Source organism: Plutella xylostella, chromosome 23 (assembly GCF_932276165.1).
Source record: "Plutella xylostella chromosome 23, ilPluXylo3.1, whole genome shotgun sequence".
NCBI lineage: Eukaryota > Metazoa > Arthropoda > Insecta > Lepidoptera > Plutellidae > Plutella > Plutella xylostella.
The window spans coordinates 6,283,455-6,308,736 of NC_064003.1; the positions used below are offsets into that span (position 1 = coordinate 6,283,455).

General features: G+C 36.0%; 1 protein-coding gene across 1 annotated transcript in view; it reads left to right on the plus strand.

The window, feature by feature from the left end:
* Positions 1-4,939: 4,939 nt before the first annotated feature.
* The window catches only part of LOC105386964 (D-beta-hydroxybutyrate dehydrogenase, mitochondrial), a 34,730-nt gene continuing 14,387 nt past the window's right edge, over positions 4,940-25,282 (plus strand). The window contains exons 1-5 of the mRNA XM_048629463.1: positions 4,940-5,039; positions 8,078-8,225; positions 10,620-10,799; positions 18,951-19,154; positions 22,458-22,611. Coding sequence (XP_048485420.1) covers positions 8,118-8,225; positions 10,620-10,799; positions 18,951-19,154; positions 22,458-22,611 — 646 coding nt within the window. The 5' untranslated portion in view covers positions 4,940-5,039; positions 8,078-8,117. The remainder of the gene's footprint in view (positions 5,040-8,077; positions 8,226-10,619; positions 10,800-18,950; positions 19,155-22,457; positions 22,612-25,282) is intronic.

The window sequence follows — 25,282 nt, forward strand, 5'->3', positions numbered from 1 at the left end:
CGGAGCCGACTCTCTAGGTGAGAGTGACTTTTTTATAAAATCAACACGCCCTCATATTTTATGAAACCTTTTATTTCAAGCTATTCTTGCTAGACGCTATAGAAAATATTTTGCTGCAATCAAGTTTCTAAGTAAACTGTGTCACTGATACCATGGCACAGAAAACAAACCGTGGGCGGTAGAAATGTTTTATATTATGCGAGCAGAAGTAGTGGTAGTGGGTGTATTGGAGTCTGTCGGACGGCCCGCTGTATCAGTGTAATAGAAATTATTTTGGTGAGCCGGCGGCGGCGGCGGCGGCGGCGGCGGCGGCGGCGGCGGCGGCGGCGGTTGTACTTGGCAAGAGTTCAATCTTTCGTGGATTTAGCTCGTAGCTGACTCGTGTCGCCTACGCACGCTTCGATCTATGGTGTACTAATGCTCTGCATCTTTATCATCGACCGCTTATTTTATTTGACTTACATGACTGTATTGTTTTATCTCTTATTAGACACTTTATGGTATTAATTCATCACTTACCTCATATAAATAAGTAAACGTACAGTGGTTATATGATTGATTTGAATGTTTCAATTGAATGTCAGTGAATGTGAATAAATTGGATTGTCCGCATGGTAATTACCGAGCTTTCAACAAAAATAAGATAATAAATTAATTCTATAGTCTATAATTATAAGGTTAATTTGGATAGAGAATTCAGCGGTATGTAAGTGTGGGACGCCGTCCGGTTCGCTGGTCTGACTACCTTAAATAGGCTGGTGGCTGGCCAGGAAAGCCGTGGACAGTGTTGTGGGATCGGTCTCCTAGCCGATGTCCAACAGTGGACTACAACGACTACGGGCTACGGATGATATTTATTAAATTAAGCTACCTACTTCACGATTTCATCACTAAAGATGTTGGTTTTTATTCACTATCCGTACACCTAAAGCAAACTCTCTCATTTTTATGAATCATTAATTCAGCTTATAAAAACATGCTCGAATTCGTACAAATACTTTTTATATGCCTATGTTGGATCTATTTTTACAATCAAAGAGATCAGCGACCTATTTGGCAGTGTTAAAATATGTAGCTGTAGAGGTATTTGAAACTCGGTTTACCTGTAGATATTTCTATGACGATATTATGGCCTGATTTGTTTGGTCATCTTAGGTTCAAGCGACCAATTTCAAGTTTATAAGTTTAGCCGTAACATACCTATAGGTACTAATAATATAACAAAACATCTATACCATGTAGGTAAATATCTAAATCGTATGTAATTCGAACTCTGATCCAAGACATTAAAACCACCTTTTGACTGCTAGACCACCAGGTCATCCACATACAAGTAGCTCTAGATTCTAATGATAGACTTTATTGATCTAAATCTGGCAGATCTGCTAAACCCTTGATCCAGGTCGATGCAAACGGAACTGGCGTAGATTCACTAGCTAGTGTATGTATGATTGAATCTAAAAAGGGGCCAAATAGTGGAACATTTCCATTTTCTAAGGTTTTACAAAAACTTTGTCGTGAGTTTATTATACAGTGAATTGTACTACCTACATGGAAAACATAGCAGAATAAAGCAAATTAAAAATTATGCTTTGTATAATTTTCCATTGAATAAAGTTTATTCAGTCGAGAGTCAGACAAGTCACATGTTGTTTCAGTAAAAACTCAGACGAGTCACATGTTGCTTTGTCAAGTAAATAACTTTTTGTACCCTGAAAAGTTGGTCAAAATTTTATTGTAGAAGTATATCAATGAGCAGCGGCTGCTTGGAAGGGACTATAATATTATTATAGGTAAGTATACTCTATGTATCTATATCTCTTTAGTTGTCATAATTTATATTTAGTAGACTCATCAAAAATTGGTAAGTCAAAAAAATTAAGTGGTTACCAGCATCGTTCTGAAAAAATACATTCGAATGAGTACATCCTCCTTTTTTCAGTCGCTTAAAAGCATCTAGGTACTTGGCATATACACTGAGGCTGAAAAAAAAACGGTGACAAACACTAGAGCTGGACTAGGATTTTCCTGGAATATGCTTTAATAGGATGTACTTATAATAATTATGATATTTATAGTAGACGCTTCATACACGTCATTTTTTCATGCACCCATATATAGACAGATATATTTTGTTTAATGTACATACTCGACAAAACCACGTAAATTATTCTCAGACTGGATTCAGTCGGATTTCTGTCAGCGGAAAACGAATCTGAAACCTAAATACCCTTCAAACTTTTTAAAAGTATGAATTGTTTTAGTTTTGTTTAAAACGAAAAGTTTTGAATATCGTTTTTGTACATAATTAACGCACAAAACTGAGCTTACTTTTAGGTTTTGATACATAGTCATGTGGAAAAATATTATTAAATTACATTAAATGATAAGTTAAGGTTATATACTTACTAGAGTGCCGCTTACAAAGACGACGTATTTGCCGCTCTAAAGAGCCGCCAGCATGGCCACCCGGACATACCCTCGTACAAAGTTCCGATGGCATAAACCAAACTAACTCTCTAAAAGCCAACGCTGTGCTGTTCCGCCGGCATGTGTGAATTAGCCTTTACAGTAATTTCACACATCAATCGTTCATGTACGAGATCATTTAACTCAATGTTAAAGATATCTTACACACTTAGGGCGGACTAGTTCGCTATGGAGACCTAATAAGATACGGCTGGTACTTTACCTACATCACCTACTCTTTAAACAAGATGATAATGAAAATTACAATACAACACGGAGAGTGTTTTGTTTAAGCTTAATTCTGTATGGAAACTCTCGAACATACAGCGCAATGTAAACCGGCCATCATGAATTCTCAATTAATAATCAACACCTCGCTTCAAAAGCCTTTGCTACTTGCAACAAATTTATGTTAACACCTTTACCACTTTCTAGTAACGCTTATGGCCGAAGCATAAGGTTTAGGTTTCTTTGGCGAGACCGCAATATTATATTGGTGGATGGATAAATATGTTTCCGCTAGCTGCTAGGCATTTCAGATCCGCTCTTCCATTAAGACTAAATATAGACGTAAACTTAGTTTGGTGTAGTTATTTGAGTATAGTATAACACAAAATGTTCATTTGATTATCTAAATATAACGTTTACGTGAAACCGTAATTATTCATGACTAAGGTTACAACTCGAAATGATTCATCTAAAGAGACCCATAAACTACCTAAAATGATCCAGAAAACATACCGTCTACAAGTTGGTACATACATACGTAGTTATTCGTTCATTATAATAAATAACTCATTCAACTTTAATTATTATTTGGGCTTGTGTATTCTATTACCTATTTAAATACATGTAATTTAAAAAAAAACAATAAGAAAAATAAAAGTTCATAGCAACCGAAAAACCATCTACAGGAAGAAGCTATGAAAACATAACTTTTGTATAAAAAAATAAATAAATGGTATAGTTTACCTCTTTCATTACAAAAAAAATATTGTTCTGTAAGTAAGTTTTCGGAATTTATACAATGGGCATTGTTTTCTTTTGAGAATTTGTTTTGACTGCAAAGTTTCGAGTTTTTGGAAAGCTTTTTGAATGTTTGTTCCGTAAGTGTGTCTATCAACAAATTCTCTACAATACATTTATATATGCATTAATTAAATTATAAACTATAACCACTAAAAGTACTTAATGCAAATATAATAACTGTTTCAAAATTCTTTAAAACAGCTATTATATCATAGAAATAATTAATATTATTTGGTAGCATAGCCATTAGCTATAAGCCTAGTGTGGGTGCCGTGCCGTGGTTAGCCGTAGGCAGAATATAACCAAAAATAGTACCTACTGTAAATATCGGTTTAATTGTTGATGTTTAGCCGATATTATTTTAAAAAATGAAAAAATATTTGGTTTAGTTCAGGTTATTTGTACATGATTTGGATAGTACGTAAATAAATTGAGCAATAAATACAAGCATTCAAATTATTTTACTTAATTCATTTATTTCAGACCTTCAGCCCAAAAGATAATAACTCACATTAATTTAATACCATTCATTTGGTAAGTACTAATCTCAATGTACTTTATCAAATTCTACCTCTATTACACGAATTGAGATTGGTATACAAAGTCTTTGATCCCCTTCATAATATATGAATATCAACATATCAAAGCTACAATGAACAATATTTTGACAATGCCTTCATGTTGATTCCACAGTGTTAAAAAGAGTAAATAACCGACACCCACGCAAACTCTTGCTAGAAGATCAAACTTGGTACGTACCAAGTATAAAGGATCATTAAAAGGTCATGGCATTATCAAGAGGGCACGTGTGCTGCGTCGAGAACAAGTAAATTATTATATTAGTTAGTATATTATAATAGATGTTACAAGATGGAGCCGGTGGGCGCTTCTCATTTTGTGAAAATCTGCAGCTACTTAATGCATTGTTGGCTGACATTTTGTTTCTGCGAATGATCCGTGGGTAGAAATGAGATAGAAAGCACGGCACGAGGTAATCCTTAGCAAGCAGATTTACTGCCGCAGTCGCAGAGCTAAAGGCTTCAGGTAATTAGTGGGCGTTACAGCCGTGTTTTACGGAAATCGTCAGCTTATCCCATACTTTCCCTAATCCAAGATGTTAGTTTAGTAGTTAGGGCGATTTGGCGGTGGGCAGATATGAACTTCTGCATTCATTCAGTAGTTATTGAGTACAAATATGGTAATCAGTGGCAATAAACCTTTTCATTTGTTACTACATTGTTACAGACATTTCAGCAACGTCGGCGATCGAACGCGACGCATAGCTTCATTTGTTTCAGAAAAAAGAACTTCATTTGCTGCATGTTTATTACGAGCTAACATAAACCAGCGCCATACTTACGATGTTTTGGCAAAAAATATATCTCTGTGAGTGGTCGGGCAATAACGTAGGAATAGTTTGTATAATAAATATGATGCGTCAGTTTAAATCCGTATGTTGCGCGCGCGCACGCGGCCAGTACTCGACCGCTCGACGCCCGCACCGCCCGCGCCGCCCGCCCTAGCCGCCTAAGACATAATAAGTGCGTCCCTTTCATTTACTACCGCACTGTTTATACCCATATATGCACAAATACTCCCACTGTAGTGTTGGCGCTATCTGCGCTGGCCTCCTAAAGCCTTTCGTTCAATCAGTGAAGTGGAATGTGACTTACAGTGAAGCAGCTGATACGCTTTACTCGTTCGCTCGATCTGTCGACATTATATGAAATAATGTTCGTAGTTTTTGCTAAAGGACTATATTTTGTGCTACATAAACGTGAATAAACATGAAACTAATATAAGTTCATTACAAAAATATTTTGTGTTTAATAATATAAAATTTAAAAATGTCCACTCGAACAAACATTATCGTTTGATCACAATAATAATAACGGATCTTTTTACGTTTACAAACTCACAAAGTTAATGAAACCCAAATCACATAACAGTCGGATAGCTACGGAAACGTTCTAACCGACTGAAAGTTTTATAATACCATGTATAATTAGAAGAGATCTCAGACGTGAAAATCATTTCAGGTCAAGATTCAGTGACCGCGAGTGTCCACGGCGAGGCGACGGCTTCCACACGAATAAACTTACTGCTTTGCCTTCGCATAATACTTTTTTATATACATAGGTAGATACTTATGCTAGGAACAAGTGTAAATGACTCTGAAACTAGAATTTCCTTCGAGCTTCGTCTGAAAGGTTTTCCGTTGGGAATTCCGGCATAAAATGTAGCGTATGTCTAGTTGTATACAGGTTATCAGCTACCTACATTTAAAAAAAACATTAATGATTAATCTCGTGAAAAAGTAACAAATATACTTACAATCTGTAGCATTTTTTATTATGGTAACCAAAATAACACAATTAATAAACTGTGGACCACGGTTTTAAGTATTTAATCTTGCAAATACCTTCATAAATTACTGTTCTAGAATATTATTATACAGTAGTTCAGTTCACGTTACACAGACTTACGATAGTTTACCTAGTGCTCATAGAAAGTTCCAGAGAAACTTTCGCAACTTCGTTAGTGGGCAGACTCACGATATCATAATATTCATTACATTGTCTTAAGTTGTACATTCCGAGCCTTAGTTACCTATATGGCACGAATAGGGCCTTTGGCATAACACGTATTTAGGGGGACAGACAACATACTTATAACTCATTAATAAATGTGATTGCGGTAAACATCCATTAACTACTGTAACAAACCACCCGGCCATAATTTTTTATACGTCTAAACAAAAGAGTAAGTACTTATGTAAAAAAACATTGTTGTCTAACTAAAACAAGGAGCTCATAAAGAATGCTACTTTCATCTGGGAACAGGTGCGAACGGGAAGAACCCGCCTGACAGAGAACTGAATGTAAAAATAACCGCGCGCCGCCGCCGCCCGGCGGTTCACTTATAATGCGACATTTACTGCACTTCTATTTGCGACACCCAGCTCCCTTAGGAACCAATATGCATTGTGTTACGTCATCGGGCACCCCAAGCTACCTGGACACGTGGGCACCTGAAAAACTGGCTACACAGTGCCATAAGAGAGACGAAGCAATGGAGTGCGATTGGCTGAAGACTGTTTATCCATCACGCTTATTGATTCGTCATACTGTGTAAAATATATAAACTTAGACAAATAAAACAGTTATGGTTTATGCCCTTATAATTGAAAATTGCCGATAATGCTCGTAGTATCGTAGACATAAAAATCATGAAACTACTGATGGAAACTTCAGTTTGATAGTCCTCTGATTGAATTGAAACTGTAAACTCTATCTTTATAGCTGAAACAGAAAACTATACGTTCGTTAATCTAATTGATTGGGTAGAACAATTATCCAGTAGATATTAAATGTCTGTCTTTTCAGGGACCTTTGACGTTAATAAATAATTACTGGTTGAGATGAAATAAGTGAAAGGTCACGAGGCAACAAGAGCCGTTATTACCCGGCATCGGACATCGAAATGAAGAGTACTAATGAGAGACTGGATTACGAGTTTATGAGATTTTGAGGACGTACGAGTATTTATAAAATATTTTATTTCGTGGGAAAGATAAAATTTTATATTGATAAATAACTTTAATTATTATTACTTTTCACATTTGACCCAGATATGTGAAGATAGTTAAGTTCCTACATTTTAAATACTCACAAATTAACTATAATCTGTAAAACAAAGGGCGGCATTTATTATAAATCTCAAAATATGAACGTTTAATAAAAGTAATAGCTTTTGACCATAAGCTCTCTTTTGTGTAAGTATACTGACTACGCTTTCTCTGTAATAAATACAATGCAATTTGAATATGAAAAGGATTGAGCCGGATATTAAGTCAAACTTGAACATCAATGCCAAATAAACCTTACGCCATTTTGTAAATTGTGCCGAGAATTGACTGTTTCCCAAAGAAAGCCATTTGTCGGAAGTATAAAATCAGATTTTATTCGCTCTAAAGCCAAGCTTATTTATATAATTGAACTTTAGTATGTTTCCGTCACAAATGGATTAACTGCCGCCGTACCTTACCTTCATAAATGAAAACCGCTGCATCTGTCACTGAGATTTTCTTACCAGTTAGAAGTTAGTGGAAAATCAGATCGTCTATTGTTATAGTCCAGTTGCTTACGTATGATCTAGTTCATTCGACATCGGACGATGACAATAGCGTAGAGCATAAATTTGCATTTATGTCTCTCATTTGAAATTGTACGCGAACGCATATCATTGAAGCCTTATACCCTGATCACTTCCGAGAAGAGTGGCCGAGACAGTATCCTGGGCCGAGTACTCGGTCAATTGCAAGCCGTTCATTGGTCAAATGCCGAGGATACTGTCTTGTCACTCTACTCGGTAGGTGTAACGAGGGTCTTGGGTACCTGTCCACCAGTGCGGAGCGAGATAGCGGAGCGGTGTGCGAGGCTAAAATCATGCAATGAACAGAGCGCAAATTGCATGAGCGGAGGTTTTATGCAATCTCATTGGTGATTTTTTACCTCGCACACCGTCCCGCTCTCTCCGTACAAACGGACAAACGACCTTACTGTGTGATGTTCCACAGCGGGTGGTGAGTTGGTGACCGAGTGGTGTATCCTGGAAGCATGGTGGCGGGAGACGTGACGCGGCGCGCGTCGCTGACCGCGCCCTCCATGCACCGCAAGCCCTCCGTGCGGCGCGGCTCCATCATCAAGGGACAGGCGCAGTCTCAGGTACTTATCACCACAACCCTTCATCACAACCCATCACATCTCCAGGCTGTTTTAGCAGCATGCGGATGTCTCACTTGCATATTCCACACGCAATTAATACTTGTATGAACGCGTGCGGAGCAATCCCGTGTGCGTGATCAATACCGCATGCTGTTAAAAACAGCCCCACTGGAGGGCACGTCACTCCTTCCCATGAAGTAAGGATTTTACGCCTAGTCGACCACGCTGGCCTAGTGCAAGTTGGTGGGCCTCCGGTACTTATAATTATAATGTTATCAAATAGTTAAATCCATTTATTAGCTTCGAAAGCGGCTGAAATAATAAAAACGTTCTTTTAGGAAACGTCTTATAGGAGTCCAGTTACGTAGAAGGATTAAAAAGCCGTTTACTAACTTCGGTTTCTTAACCAGGCCGAAGGGTTATATGGCTTCTCTGAAAATGCTATAGCACCTAGCACTGAGAGTTCACCGCAAGCAATAATTACCATGAATGACTTGTATCGACGACATATTGCTGGAGTAAATAGCACATCAAATCGACAAGCTTCAGGTGCAATACTATTTCACGGGCCTTGTAGGTACCACATGGACAAGCTAATGCAAATTACAGTGTTTTCCAAATGTATCTGAAGTTGTTTACACGTCGAGAATACCGCAATGTCATTCGCTCACACTTGCATTTGATCATGTTTATTGGTTTACGCTCGTCTCGCAGCTATTTTAAGATATGTAGTTATTTGTGGGTTGAAAAATTCGTTAGGCGAAACATTCTGTAGGTAAACAGTCCACGGGGTCAATAAACTGTTGATGAACCATTACACTCCCTCAAGTAACTTAATACAGGACATCGTGTTTTATAAACAGACTGTCTTTTTTATAATGAGCTTTTAAGGAGTGGCCTCAATAGTTAAGAGGTAAAAACATTGCCGGGCAGATTGTTTGTAAAGGTGATCATTGGTCGGCTGGTTGAGGTTCGGTCCTTGATTCGAATCTTCCTCTTACAAACTTATAGATCAAAAATAAAATCGAAGGCGTAATGTGTAAAACATTAGGTAATACACGTACACAACTTTTCTTTGGTGAATTAGCGCTGTGTGTTTGGATCGGGATCACAGCATATTTTTTACAATATTCTAAAGACTAAAGTAATCTCATTCATGTTTTTGTCAAACATTGTTATTTTGAATGTTTAATTCTTAGCTTGTATGTAACAAACATTATAGCTGGACTTGTATAAAAGAATTTAATGATTGTACAGGGCGAACTTTTCATAATGTAGATTAATTTTCTTTTAAAATGTAATACTAGTCATTGCAAACTTTAAACTTCTTCTCAACCGCTTCTCAAGAGAGCAATCTGTGTGTTTTACTTTAAGTTCTTTACCTAACAGCTCCTTAGAACTTAGTAGAATACGCTTAGCTCAAATAAGCTTTCAAAGTTGGAATTTCAACGAAATCTTTACCAACTGATATTTGCGAAGCCAGCGGCAGTGTGGGTCTTAGATGTTCTTTGAAACACACCCTTAGTACCTCCAAGAGTACATGTGTGTGCTCATGTGTGTAAAAGATGGAAAATATTACGTTAACCCAGAACGCAGACATTTATTTGTCTATTTGTGAAACACATCTCTTTGCGCTTATTGGTAGGGTTAAGAAAAATAAACTTTATTGCTGCCTTTTTCTATAAAATAACAAGACCTTTAATTTGATACTATCGGAGTTTAACAAGCTATTATTGTATTGTGTAGGTGAATTGTATTTTCGAGCCAAAGATTCTGTTGTTTACACTGTACAATATTGGTTACGATCAACGAAGCCCCCACTGTTTACGTTGTTAAAGTATGATACTTAACTTCAATATTGTAAACAAATCTTTGCATACAGCCTCTTCGAGAATAATAGATCAATATGAGGAACATAAAATTTAAAGGTCATTTATCCTTCTCCTCCAAATGCTGGGAAAACTGAATAAACTTCATGGGAAAGGAGAACCGGCAAGACTTTTTTGTCACCAAAAACAAACCTCCTCATAACAGTCCAACGATAAAGTCCTGAAAACGGCAGTGGATCTTAACTAATTGTTACCGTAAGTATTACCGTATTTAATCGATCTTAAATATTCATTTAAACATAAATCCGTTAGAAGAAACTATCATTTGGTAATTACTATATATAAATTAAAGTAGGCCAATAAATGACGATGATAAAATCGTGCGAAATCGCATTTTTTTTCATGACTTTATATTTGGACTAAAAAGTCTAGACAGACTTTTTTTTTTGTAACAAAACACTCATGGCAATACTGCTCCTCAGACACACCTGTCTTATGACTTACTTATCCCTTATGTGTGGGTTTACTGTATATTTGCTACCATTGCAACCAATCTTCTCCCCAGGAGGTGCCATGGGACATAATCGACCGGTGCGCGCTGCCGCTAGTGCTGTGCCACGCGACCGCAGTAGTGCTGTCCACGGTGCTCAACATCCTGCACCTCAGCCAGGTGTCGGTGTTCACGCTGTTCCTCTGGTTCTCCATCTCCGTCATCGGCTCCCTGTGGTTCTACCATAACTTGCAAGTGAGCAACAATGTTTTAATACGAACTAGATGGAGTGAATACAAAAGAACCGTCTCGACAAATCCCACACCAACACTCAACTTTTACTTTCTGAGCTCTTTTATTTGTGGCTTAATTTATCGCTACAATGATTGTCATTAGATTCTTCGATTTGACTGTAACAAAACGCGGACACATTTTCGCTTTGTTTTTGTATGCGACACACCATTATCGTATATTTTTAATCTAAGCACTGAGGTACACAGTTGGTTATGTCTACCGCAAGGTTAAAGAGAATTGTATATGAATCCTTTAACTGGTAGAAAATCAGAAATGGATCATGTACCTCACGACAAAACACTATTGTTAACACTAAAGTTCAAAATTAAGTGGCCATATTTCGGCCAGGTACAGGTAAAATTAAAAGAGCTTGTATGTAGCATTACTATTTTTTTTGTCATTTCCGGTAGACGTTGTATGTGAAAACTCTCAAATACGTTCTATGATTTACTAAAAAGATATTTATCTCAACTACCAGGCCTCCCACTGTTGTTGCTTACAAAATTAAAAAGTCTTAAATTAAACTCAGGTCAAGTTTAAAATGCTTTAATTTGCCATTCCTGAACACAGGTACCTACAAGGTTATGTAAATAACTAGAATAACCTTTGAGAAAATTTATTCTCATGTTTATAAAATTGTGTTTAGAGGTAGATAAAAACGGGCAAGTGTGAGTTGGCTTTCAACACGAAATATTTCAGTAAGGATTCAGTATCTTCTGTAATTTAACTGGCATTACTCTAAATTATTATGGCATAATTGAGGCATTATAGTAAAATAATTGTTAATTAGAGACAAAAGTATGTTGAAACAACGTTAAAAAAGATGTTTAGATTGGTACTTATTTGATAGATTTATAAGATATTTGATAGCGCTAAAAATCTTTGTTGTACATTATGTCTGGTAAGGTTTTAGTTTAGACAATTACCGTAATTAATATGATCCCATCCTTTAACAGATGATTATAACCCAAATTGAAATTTTTGAATAAGCTAGATCATAGTAGGTCGTACGAAGAAAGCTTTAAAATAGTTTAAAGGTAAAACCTTGTATATTACAAAGGAGATCCCTGTTAAGGTATAATCATGTTATATTAAATTTGAACCATCCCTCATATTTCATCAGGAACACCTACAAGCTGAGAGTGGGTTTAATTTCTCTCCTCGTATATAGTTACATAATAATATTGAACATGAAAATTACTAAGAATTTACATAATAATAATTAAAACTTTATTTTACTACCTTAAACAAAAATCATATTCTGTAAAAAACATTTTGTGGGGCGAATGTGCATTGGTTAACAACATTCCTGGATCTTATGAAAGTCTGCATAAGTAACCCCAGTCAGGGCTGATATACAATATATACCTACATATTTATGGTGTTTTGCATTGACTTATAAATATTACTAGTGTTATAAATATTACATAGATGCTTTGTCCATGATTCACTAATATTTGTGATATACTTAAATATAATATTCAAGAAACAATATATTTATATATATAATTATGAAATATTTAATGTGTTTTATTCGTTTGGTTTTATTATTTTCATTCTCTAAGGAACTCTACTACATTTATGATGTTCTGCTTCGGAAAGCTTAGATAGAGAAACTGTACAAAGCGCTTTGTAGTAAACAAAAAGATTTAAATTATACTGACATTAAACTAATTAAATAGAATAAGTAGTTAAAACTTTTCTTACAAAATGAATAAAGGAGTTATAGGTTCTACTTAAACAATCAAGTCGTAACTAACTTATTTTCTATGCTTAAGACCTTTAAAACCATGCAATGCTATATAGTTTCAAAACTAGAATACTAGTGAAATTTCTCAGAACGCAAAATACTGTCCTTACTACTAAAGTTGTTGAACTAACTCTGTTGTGCCTTTCTATTACTCACAGCTTGAAGTTTGCGCTTGTACACAATCATATAGTTTATGATTCACAGAGGGCTTTTCTTCCTTCATTCAAGAACTTTGCTTGAATAAGAATTATGTGTAAGTACAGAAGTAATATACCAAGAAGACTATTACTGAAACACAACTTAATATTATTATTTTCTTATCTTATCTCAAGAAGACAAACAGCCTGTTATGGATGGATGAGGGATGAGGGGGGCAGAAGATAGAGTTTTGTGGCGCTGCGCTCCTTGGTAGAGCTCTATGTCCAACAATGGATGTATTGGCTATAAGTAGATGATGAAGCAGCTGCTCTGCAAAAATCCAAAAGCACTGTTTATTTATCGCCTTATTATGTGTAGGCATAAGCAACAAGCGCATTTTGCTTCTGCGCAAAAACTGTTTAAAATGATATAAAAAAAAGTATTTATAGATAGACTACTTACACAAAAAGAAGTAAACGTAATGTCACCAATTCAATTTATTTTCATTAGTTGTAGGTCATTATAATCGTTCTTGTTTTATGTATTTAAATAAAAACAGAGGCCGCTGCAATCCATTATGATAAAGATCCTTTTAAAAGAGCAACAGACAATCTAAGTAAAGGCCGCTAGCTGTAGAGACATAAACTGCAGAAGAGCTTTCTAAGTAAGTCGTTAACAGCCCACGCGCTTGCGTTTTATAACTGCTCAACTATTACTGAACGTATTAAACTAAACTCATTAACTTTATATGATGTATGCTGTGGAATAGTTTATCTCTGTCAATTTCTTAGCGAGACTTATGTACTCGTGTACCACTAGTAAAAAATACATACAAATTCTGCCGTTCAGTGCCCGTGATGTATGTTCAATGTTTCAACTAACTTTACAGGTATGTACTGTAAAATTATATTTAAAATACTTCTACCTAAAAATATTATAGAAAATAAATATTCCACCTAGATGAATAAAAAAGTTTGAACTCTGTAATCCTACGCATTTTCCTTGGCGGTATCTATTGACCTTTTCAAAATCAAGCACGGGGAAAAGAAATCTCATTATTAGGTTATGTTTTACTAAGAAATTGATGTCTTAGCAGAGATTCCCTACCTACCATGACAAGAGCCATTTACCGTCAGTTCTATACTTCTATTCTATCTATCTTTTATTTAACAACTACCTAAGTATTAAAAAAATATAGAAATTAAGGAACATATAAACAAGTATCAGATAAACCTTGATAAAAAAAACTTATTAATATGTCACATGATCACCAAGTTTATCGGGTCTACCCACACACGAAACTAACTTGTAACTTCGGAATTGGGTTTTTGGCATATAATGATACGAATAAAACATTTCATAGACAAATATTTACTACGAAAACAGTCGTTTAGCTGTTCTTACCGAGGGTATTTTTTGTCTTGAATATTATAAATTGAACCATGCATACTATTTCATTTTGAATTGTACCTATGTATTTATTTTTATTGAATGTAATTGTAGGTACCTGTATTTGTAAATACCTTTAAACATAACCGAACTCAAAAGTCCAAACTAACGTCTAATAAATTAAGTAAATTTCACAATAATTGCATAAGTACTAGCCTTAAACACTGTTCCTATTCCATATACATATAACTCATCAATGTGGGTATAGGTACACAATGATATAGGTTTTTCATGCGTGTATATTATTTACTTACCGAGAACATTAAGTAAAATTAATTGTTTGAATAACATTGTAAATTACTTAGTGTAATTTTTATTAGTCGAATGTTTTTCACGTATACATTAAATTATTAACAGTCCCTGCTCCGAATTATTAACTAGAAAATAAATAGCAAGGGAGATGTGGGAATTGACTAAGAATTTTATTCGACGTAAATGTATTAATAAGGAGTCGTCGTGGCGCGTTTCGTAACGGATAAGATCTTGGCTCTCATTTGCGAGGATGTGGGTTCGAATCCAAAAACATCGTGAGGAAACCTGCACATCTAGATTCTAGGTGAACGTCTAGGTGACCTTAAGTGAGAACCTCCTCCTTTTTTTAAGTCGGTTAAAAATGGCTCCTGACCTATCAAGTGAGTACAGATTTACTGCGAAAATTGGGTGGCTCGCTTGCTAGTCACGTGAGCTTATTATTATGTATATACAGGGTGTCCCAAAAGTCAACGTCATCCCTTAAAGGGCTGATAGGTCAGCTCATGAGAGGCCAGAATATCACAATATGACCTTAGTAAAAACTCGATAATTTTCGAGATATTGACACTTTTATAAATTTGCTGAAAATCGACACCTTGGATCAGTTTTTTGCGTGCCGCCGGTACAAAAATCCATATTGTTAGAATTTGTTTGGTGTTGCATCACCCTGTATAGCCATGCTATTGATCGCAGTCAAAAAAATATCGAGTAATGCTGTATGTTTAAAAAAAACACGGTTTTCAAAGTCATAAAAGGTAATCGTATTTTTTTATACACAACTTTGATTCTACATACTGTAAAAAAAATATACCACGCAAACCTGGCACCTTATTTGAAAAGATTGCTCATTTAATGCAGTTTCCAAAATGGTATAAAACGTTGCTATTGTTTCAATTAACAAAAAAGTTATTGCTATTTTAGTACAAAACGACCTCGATGTAAAATTGTTTGAAGGAAATTTATCTGACTGAATTTATTAAGGGTAAGTCATGTTGGAATGAGTAAAAGTAAAATAGGTGGTGGGGTCAGCCGTTGCAACATAGATGACGCAAAAATAGCTAAGAAAAAACTTACCAAACTCTTATAAAACATATTTTGCGTTTTTTTACACCTTATTTAAAAAAAAACATTTATTGTCTTTTATTTTTATTTCTCAAAATCACCACATTATTATATTAAGTACATAATCAGCAAAAAATAATACTCATTAATGGTCATAATCATAATTTTGAGAGTTTGGTTTTGTTTAACAATAACTTTAAAATAAATAACAAGTAATTAGAGATAATATTACTGACAAACTGACCCTTTTTTGGATACTGTGGGTGTACAATGTACATGTGTAAGCGTTTTACTTGTACAATATCACACATTAGCACTACTCAGGAATGTACGTTACCATGCGCTACATTTATGGGGAATGTGGAGTTGCTATAGTCCACTTTTTTCGAGAAAGATACTCAAAATGCGTTTTTTTTATTAACTGTGACAACGTTGTCTCTTTTCCCACTCCCGGCCACACCACCTATTTTACTTTTACTCATTCCAACATGACTTACCCTTAATAAATTCAGTCAGATAAATTTCCTTCAAACAATTTTACATCGAGGTCGTTTTGTACTAAAATAGCAATAACTTTTTTGTTAATTGAAACAATAGCAACGTTTCATACCATTTTCGAAACTGCATTAAATGAGCAATCTTTTCAAATAAGGTGCCAGGTTTGCGTGGTATATTTTTTTTACAGTATGTAGAGTCAAAGTTGTTTATAAAAAAATACGATTACCTTTTATGACTTTGAAAACCGTGTTTTTTTTAAACATACAGAATTACTTGATATTTTTTTTGACTGCGATCAATAGCAGGGTTATACAGGGTGATGCAACACTAAACAAATTCAAACAATATGGATTTTTGTACCGGCGGCACGCAAAAAACTGATCCAAGGTGTAGATTTTCAGCAAATTTATAAAAGTGTCAATATCTCCAAAATTATCGAGTTTTTACTAAGGTCATATTGTGATATTCTGGCCTCTCATGAGCTGACCTATCAGCCCTTTAAGGGATGACGTTGACTTTTGGGACACCCTGTATAAATAAAATAGTCAAAACCTATAACAAAACAACAATACATAGAATGAATAGTTAAAGTATAAATTCAAAGTCAAAAGTCAAATGTTTTTATTCATCGTATATAAATATAAAAAAATCTGATGAACGTCAATTTTTACAAACTACTCTATACTTTATATTTGATATTTTAATGTAGGTAGCTTAAAACGTTATTTACAATTATAAACAATTAAATTAATCTTTAATAAAGGATTCCTATGTGTGGGTAGGAGATTAAAATACATTCGTCTAGAAAACACAAATAAAATGTGACATTTACGTAGTATCGTATTATTAAATAAAGTACTATTAAATATCGTTCTAAAAATAAAAAAGAATGAATTTCCGTGCAGTTTTCCAATTAAATGCACATCGAATACCGATGTAGATACGTGGATGATATTACCGGCCGCCCACGCACGTACTGGCTCTAACCTCTGCTGTTTCGCAAATTTATATCTGCTTCCAGGTATTCACATTTCACACATTGAACGTTGTTTTCATTTCAATTAAAGTGATATTATTATGTTCTGTTATATTTATATCACTGTACAATTTAATTATAGATATTCTTTAATGGTACCCAAAAAATTGCCAAAATTACAAAAATCTTAATCTAACACACATGTACAAATGGCGATCTTATCGCTTAAAGAGATTTCTTCTAGACAACCTTTTAATTATAATAGTAAGTACTACTGCATTGCGATACAATGAAGGTTTCAGGAGAGACCCATAACGAAAGTTGATATCTAGCTAGGACCTATAGCCTAGCAGCCTATCCAGCAATGGTCAACATTTCAAAAATAAAATGCTATAACAAGGTACATAATTTGTTATAAAAAAAATAGGTTTATATGCGCTGTTGACTTTGCGTCGGTCGTCACGTTAAAGCAAAGCAAACACACCCACACATATCAGCCAACAAATAAAAACTCCCCAACTTTAAAACATTTTAAACAAACCAACCCTTCTTCTCCCCAACACTACAATGGGGACTACCGTTTTTTTGCTCACCAGTTGGCGCCACTGTCGCTGAGGTCAAGAGGTACCATAGCTGTCAAACTTATCAAAAGAGACTGTATCAAATTGGCGCGAAATAAAGTTTTAAAATTTTGAATCTTATAAGCTTATTAATTATAAAATATCTATAAAATAAAATAACTATGCCGCAATGTAGTGTAGATCCGTTATGTTTGGAAAGAAAAGGAGGACTTATGTTAACAAGTGATAAAACTGTTCTAAAACAGTGGCATGTGAAATAATTATTATCCGACAATCTCTTGTTTGTGAAAATCATTATAACCAATTTCAGAAAGAACATAATGTAAATAAGGATTAGGCATTTAATAAATACAATAAAAATAAAAGAATTACACACTGATTTAACTTTTATTTATCCTTTCCGTTTAAACACACTGCTATACAAAAAATATAACACATTAGTAATCCACACAATGAATGCTGGTTGAGTTGTTAGTTGAAACTAAATAATGGTAGTATAGTATACAAGGCCCCTGTTTCACAATGTCTGGTTAGGCGCTACCTGTCGGATAAAATACATGCTGTCACTGTCTAAAAAATAATAACAGAGAGTGACAGCATGTATTTTATCCGTCAGGTAGCCACTAACCAGACATTGTGAAACAGACCCTAAGTATTATATTATTTGTGGGGGTGTCAGTACCTGCACCTGGCTCACTCGAATGGAGCCTTTGTGCATATCGCCTTAAGGTCTAAACTCCACTCCTAAGCTTGGACCATTTCCTACCACGCTGGTCCTCTGCAGGTTGGTGGGTTCGAAAATCTAGATGTGCAGGTTTTATCACGATGTTTTAAATAACCGTAAGAGCGATGGTATACATTGTACATAAATTCCAAAGTACTCATTGGTGATAATATCTAGATCTGGAGTTTAATTTTTAGTGTTCACACTGCTATACAAAGTTTCTGAAGGCCACTCAACAGTACACTGAATCATTTTGTTGTATGATGCTGTCCTCTACGTTTCCAACCAAGTTACTGTTACGGTCATAGTCTTGGTATCTGTAAAAAGAAAAAACATAGCTGTTACCTAAGCAAACAAGCATACACTTCGTAAAAAATAAGTTTGTAAACAGTAAACAAACTAACCTCGAAATTAGCTGCTCTTTGAGACTGCTTATTTTTGCGCCTCTTTTCCTTAATTATTCAGCTTTCAACGACAAATAATCCATATTTGCGATAATTTCGCAAAAAGAGATCACTTTTCAACAGGGAAATGAACGAAAATATAATTTATCACGAAGCCCGCCAAACAAATTATATGAAAAGTAAAATGTCACTTGACCTCAGTGCACACCAGCGCCCCTAGCGGCAAATTCACACGCGTTAGCCCCCATTGTAATCCTAACCAACCAACCCTCCACCAGGTGACGGCAGCCGGCAAGGCGGTGCTAGTGACGGGCTGTGACAACGTGCTCGGCAACGCCTTGGCACGGCGCCTCGACGACCTGGGATACCACGTGTTCGCCGGCTTCCAGGCCAAGGCGGGCAACATCGACGCCGACATGCTGAAGGAGGACTGCTCGGGGCGCCTGCACACGCTGCAGCTTGACATCACCTCGGAGACACAGGTTTGTATCTCTCGCTTTCTCCCATTGGACACTTGAGAGTAGGAGGGAGACAGCCAAGGCTGGCAAAATTGACGCAGACATGCTGAAAGAGGACTGCTCGGGGCCCCGCCGACATCACATCAGAAACACAGGTTCTATTCTATTCTGGGAGAGGGTGAAGTTCATGTACGTGGCTCTCTCCAGTGGAACCTTTGTACATCATATCCCCTTAATTTCAGCTCAGCCAGCCTAGCTCCCGAGTAAACTGGAGCAGCAGTCTGGGTGTTACAATAGCTGAGATAGGCGGTCTGTTCGAAGGATATTCTGGTCGAAGAATAGGTCGTAATAAACATAGGTTCGTAGGCGACTAAAGGTTTGGGTACTACAAAAGTTCTTTGGGCAATGTGTAAGCGTGTGGCAAGGTAAGGTTTAAACTCACGAGCAATGAAAAAGTTCCAGTGACATATTATGGAACGGCAATGACAGGTGCAACTTTTTGTTTTTAATTATATTTACGTTATAAAAGATCAACGTGCTTAGTTAAAATTATAGTACCTATAAAAAAATTTGCTCTATGATGTGGCATAACCCTAGCCTACCACCTCGCTCCATGCAATAAGAAGCATGAGAGTTTTTGTTTGAGAGTTGAAAGAGCAGCTTCAAAGTTCGAAAGACCTCGACCACCAATCCAAGGCCAGTTGTGACATGGACTTGCTCAAAAGGGATAAAAGTGGTCGCCTGCACACTGACACCACGCTAGAAACACAGGGTGGCCTTTGTTTGTCACGTCACGTCATCACCTTTGGCCGTTTTTTATAGAGTGTGTGCCGCTGGAAACGGGCCATGTGGCCGCCGCGGCTTGTGGCGAATTCGCTTTAACTGCCGGCCATAAAATAAGAGTGATATCATTATAAGGTTCGCGTATGTTTGTGACCAATATTAGTGAAAATTTTGTGGTCATTTGAGGGTTAATTTAGGGCACATTAAATTATATTTTAATCTTAAAGCTTATAGGTATTTATTCTAGTTGTAACTCCTGATACGGTCTAACCGTGGATGGGTGACCGCTAGTGGCATTAATTTAGAGCCCCTCAACGCTACAAAAGTCACGTAAATCTGTTGGCCGCGGCTGTTATTGGGAGATTAAGGCCGCTAAACCATGACTAAAAGTCTGAAGCCCTTAGGCCTTTAAAAATTATCACTGTTGGTAAAAAAAATAAGAAATGTATCCTTAGATATGATAAATTTTTCACCCGTAGGTACTTTTAAGGTATTAAAACTGTAGAAGCACATAAGGGAAAAAATAACCTTTTTACTTTACTTATAATAAGCTTTAAAGTAAATATACTATATGTCCTACACTAGCGATCAATGGAAAAGCTTCATTGATTAAGTTACTATGTCACTGGAACATTTTCATAGCTAACGAGTGTATATTGTAATTCATATTTATAGGTACATAAATTTACATATTTGTATGGTCACTTAGAATGATAATATCATATTCTTTTTACAGGAAAACATGTGGTTATAACAATAGATAGCAAATACCTTCAGTCGCTATCCATTTACCCGATTTATTCTTTCTAAACTAGGTGCTACAAAACACACAAGTAGTTACCCAATCTTCTTCAGGGTGGTATAGGTACCTGAAATATCCGGCTGAAACAAGGTTACCCGAAAAATATAAACTTTCCACTCGCTATATCTTTGAGGTAACGACTGTTGTTGCTACTTGAGACCTCTGTAACTCAGCCGCCGTACAAAACCATTCTGCTAAAAATAGCTTACCGAACTCTTAAGTAACTTCAAATGAGACCGAGTATCTTAATTCGAAAGCCACCCTAATGAGAAAAGACACTTTCATTCTAAGGAAGCTAAATTTGCATCTGGAAAATATCTTATTAAGTCTGGATTTTCGTTAATTCGAAAGCATCAGACGTCGTTTTGAGGTTTTATAAGTAGATAATCTTGTTCGTGTAACGCTCCCTGCTAGCTATATAATACCAATTTGGGGGCTGTAATACACGGAGCCAAATTAATTTGGGTGGCATTGGCAGGAGGAAATAAAAAGCTTAGAAGGCAGACCAGATATTTAGCTTAGAATTTGTCTGCATAATAACACTGATAACTAAGCTGATCACGTGAAATTAGAATAACATACCGCAACAGCTCCGAACTAAAAACTTTTTATTTGAAATTTCGTAGTTGGATTATTCATATTTCAGATAACATGATTATAGGTTTACCCATTTTCAGGGAAATTGCGGAAACCACGTTTTACGCGCGACACTAAAAAAGTTTAAAACGTCGCTGGTTATACTGTCTAAAATATTACCTATTAGATATGATTATTTTTTATTACTATATAGTTAAAAAGATTCAAAATAATGTTACTTGCAAAATTATTGCCATAATTATACCTCCTCCTCCGACTACAAACACCTCCTCGAGTTGCTAGTTGTTTCTTAACAACCTGTTTTTCCCAACTTTAATTACGGAACTTACATAGTGTTAATATAGAACTGAAAGTTTTCCCAAAGGACAAGGAACTTGCCAGAATTTCACGTTTATATTTTCATAATTTTTTATCACTGTTGTTGCCATTTTACCCTTTTGATTTCTACCACCAAGTTAAAAGGTTAATTGATATTTATTACGAAAATGAGAAAGGAATACGAATACGAATTATTATGTGTAATACGAATATTTGCGTGGGTAGAGGTAGTCCTTAGATGAAATAATAAATTACTTACTGCAAACAAAAAGAAGTCAACAGGAATGAAATTAATTTATAAAATACCAGGTATTTTATATAGGTATTTTAGCTGTTTTATGAAGATAGAGCGATAGAGTTATCAAGAATAGCTCTACCCTTCTTCTGTGCTGTGCATTATATCTTAATATTCAGTTTACGGAATTAAATTCTGGGCTCATTTTTAACCCCTCTTCCTAAACAAGTTAATAAAGGCTAACACCCAAATTTCACCTCGCTTTTACCTTTATTCCTTGTAATATAGCCTTACAAAGGCTGGATGAAAATTAATACTAGCATTTATAAAACCAACAGAATATTAAGAAACAGGGTAGGGTGTTGCAAAAGTGGTATTAAGCCGAAAGGGGCTGAGTCAGAGGGTCATTCTGACTATCTTTTGTCTGACTTAAAACAAATGTAGTACTTTGCATCCATCAAATACAGTGTCATTATAGCATACAATGAATTAAAAGAAAATGTTTGATTAATAATTTTGAATTCTAGCGCTACCTGTTTTCATACAAGAGAACTACTGCATTTACTTACTCCACGTAATGTTATTGTTGCAGATCCTGTCAGCGTCTCTGTACATCATAGACCATCTACCAGAGGGCTCTCAGGGGCTGTGGGCCATCGTCAACTGCGAATCCTGGTGTGCGCTTGGGGAACTAGAGTGGGTGCCATTCTCCGTCATCCGACGAGCGATGGAAGTCAACCTGCTTGGTGAGTGCTACGAGCTACGAATTGCTACGAAAAAATGCCACGGGCTACCAATAGATGGCGCTAGTCATGTACTTTGTAAAGTTTTATTGAGCTTGACTTGAGATTATCTACAGAGAGAGCTTACCCCTGATTAGCATGATATTGAATTTATATCCTCGTTGGAAAGTTGTTAAAAAGTAATTGAAAATACATTAACCTGAGTGTGCACTTAACCTTTATAAATAAGAGGCTTCATTAGATTTCACTTTGAAATCTGACTTGAAACTTAAATAAATACGAAACTTCAATCTTATTAGGTTCTTAAATAAAATAGTGTCCTTGTTCAACTTGGGCTATGGGGGGCTGCAACGAATAGTAATTTATAATTCTATTACCTAAATGAATAACTCTTCATCACACTTACTTATTAGATATAGACGGTCTTCCCAAAAAAACTAAATACTTACACGATAAATAAAATGTTTAGTGATTTATTTCATACTTAAAATATTTTCTAGCTTCAGTATCGGATTCAAATCCGTCAAGTCTACAAAGCAGTTTGATAAAGTTATAAATTGAGTCCATTACTGAAACGCAGTGGTGCTAGAACCGATTGGTTGACATTAATTTAAACTTGCATTTCCTATTTCCTGCCAACGAATTTCAATCTATGTAGTACTTCGACAGTTAATGTGCAATATTTATCATTCGCCGTTGCCAATAACTATGTACAGTCTGCAATGTTACAAATGTCCGATACCTCGCTTCGAGCCACAATCGGAATCCACTACATGGGTAATGGGTAATATGGGAATGGCTGAGCTATCTAATAAATGTGCCTAAACATTACTGCACGTTAGCATTTGGCGACAGATAGTGCGCTGGGAATTAGTTATGAATTTCTCAATATTATAGGTATATCATAGACAAGTAGGTACCTACATTCAAGTAATTATTAAGTCTCTTGTAGTATTTTTTATCTTTAGTGAAGTAGTGATTTAAATGTGACCCACCTATACGTATACGTCATTTAAGTTAATAGAGCTGGACATTCATATCCATTAAGATATGATAAGTAATAATGCAAAATTCAGCTGTTTTTATTTTTGTTACTCAATTACCGTGAAACCACTCAGCCGTATTGGACAAATTGCTGGGGCCGCGAATTAACAGACAGGCTTTTTAACTGTGAAAATTGCCTTCGACGTTAAACAAATCATTTGTCGCCCTTCGCCGACCCGGGTCAAAACGAGGCAAAATTGCACCCCTTAGGGTGAATTCGTCCAAACATCACGTTACACGAGAATAACTATACCGGAATAAAATTTATACGCGAGTAAATATCCAGGATAAGTACTTTTGCATTCTACCAAGTTATACCATGATTAAATTGAATGAACGAGGAACGAAACTGTAATGCAACTAAAATAAAAATAGCTGCGTTTCAAAGCATGCAATAGAAATGACATGCCAACTTAGTTTGAATGGATTATAAAAGTATGAAATTGTTTATGTTTTAATATTTTATTCGCTGTTGTTATTCTGAGACTTTGCCTTTAAACGTACTTTTGTTTATGTTTTGACAGATGTGTTTATATGTCATTATGACGGTTTTCTAATCAGCTGATGTGCTGCCGCCATTACAAAATTACTCTCGGATAAGCTCGTTACACGGTCAATTTTGGCGGTATAACATTTTATTCTTGGGATAAGCTACTTATCTTGGTTTCAGGTTTGGTAGAATGCAAAATCTGCTTACTCGCGAGTAACTAGTACTTTACTCGTGAGTAAAAAGTTACTCGACGTTGGTCGAATCCGCCCTTAATAATGTAACAACATCTTCGATCTTAAACTATGATCTCGTTAACGCCTTTTGTTTTCATAGACAATAGCTGTATCAAAGCTAATGACTAGGCAACAAATTATTAAGACTGACTTTGCACATTTTTTGTGTCCTGTTCTTTGGCTGTGTAAATTTTGAATTATGATATTTATACACATATTCCTAAAATTTTGATTCCGGTATAACTAATACAATTTTATCACTTCGAAGTCCTCTTTGGTTTTACCAGGCCCATCAAGTCTGGTCCAAGTTATTACACTCTTGTTTACACCAGCATACCTAACATGGGGCGCAAGACCTGCACGACAAGATGTAGCCAATATTTGCGTCACGCTCACTCATATCCCGCAGCCTCAAGAGCGAGGGCGACTGAAAATTTTTGTGTGCCCGCGCTAGGCGTTCAGGTTTATCGAGAGTGTTCCAATTATTAAATTTCTCTAATTCCCTCGTCAGACCCATCTAGACTGGTGCAAGTTATGACATCCGTCCTGCCTTCCGCCAATTAGGCTGTGTAAAATCCATTATTGTTGCACTCTCGGTTTTCTGAATAAACGTTTCTTACCCTTCTCTCCATAGGCCCATCTAGACTGGTGCAAGCTATGACATCCCTCCTACATTCCGCCAAATAGCTGGGTAAAATCCATAATTGTTGCGCTGTCGGTATTCTGAATGAACATACCTTTCCCATCTCTCCTCAGGCCCATCTAGACTGGTGCAACTTATCACATCCCTCCTATATCTTACCCATCTCTCCTCAAGCCCATCTAGACTGGTGCAACTTATCACGTCCCTCCTATATCTTACCCATCTCTCCTCAGGCCCATCTAGACTGCTGCAAGTTATCACATC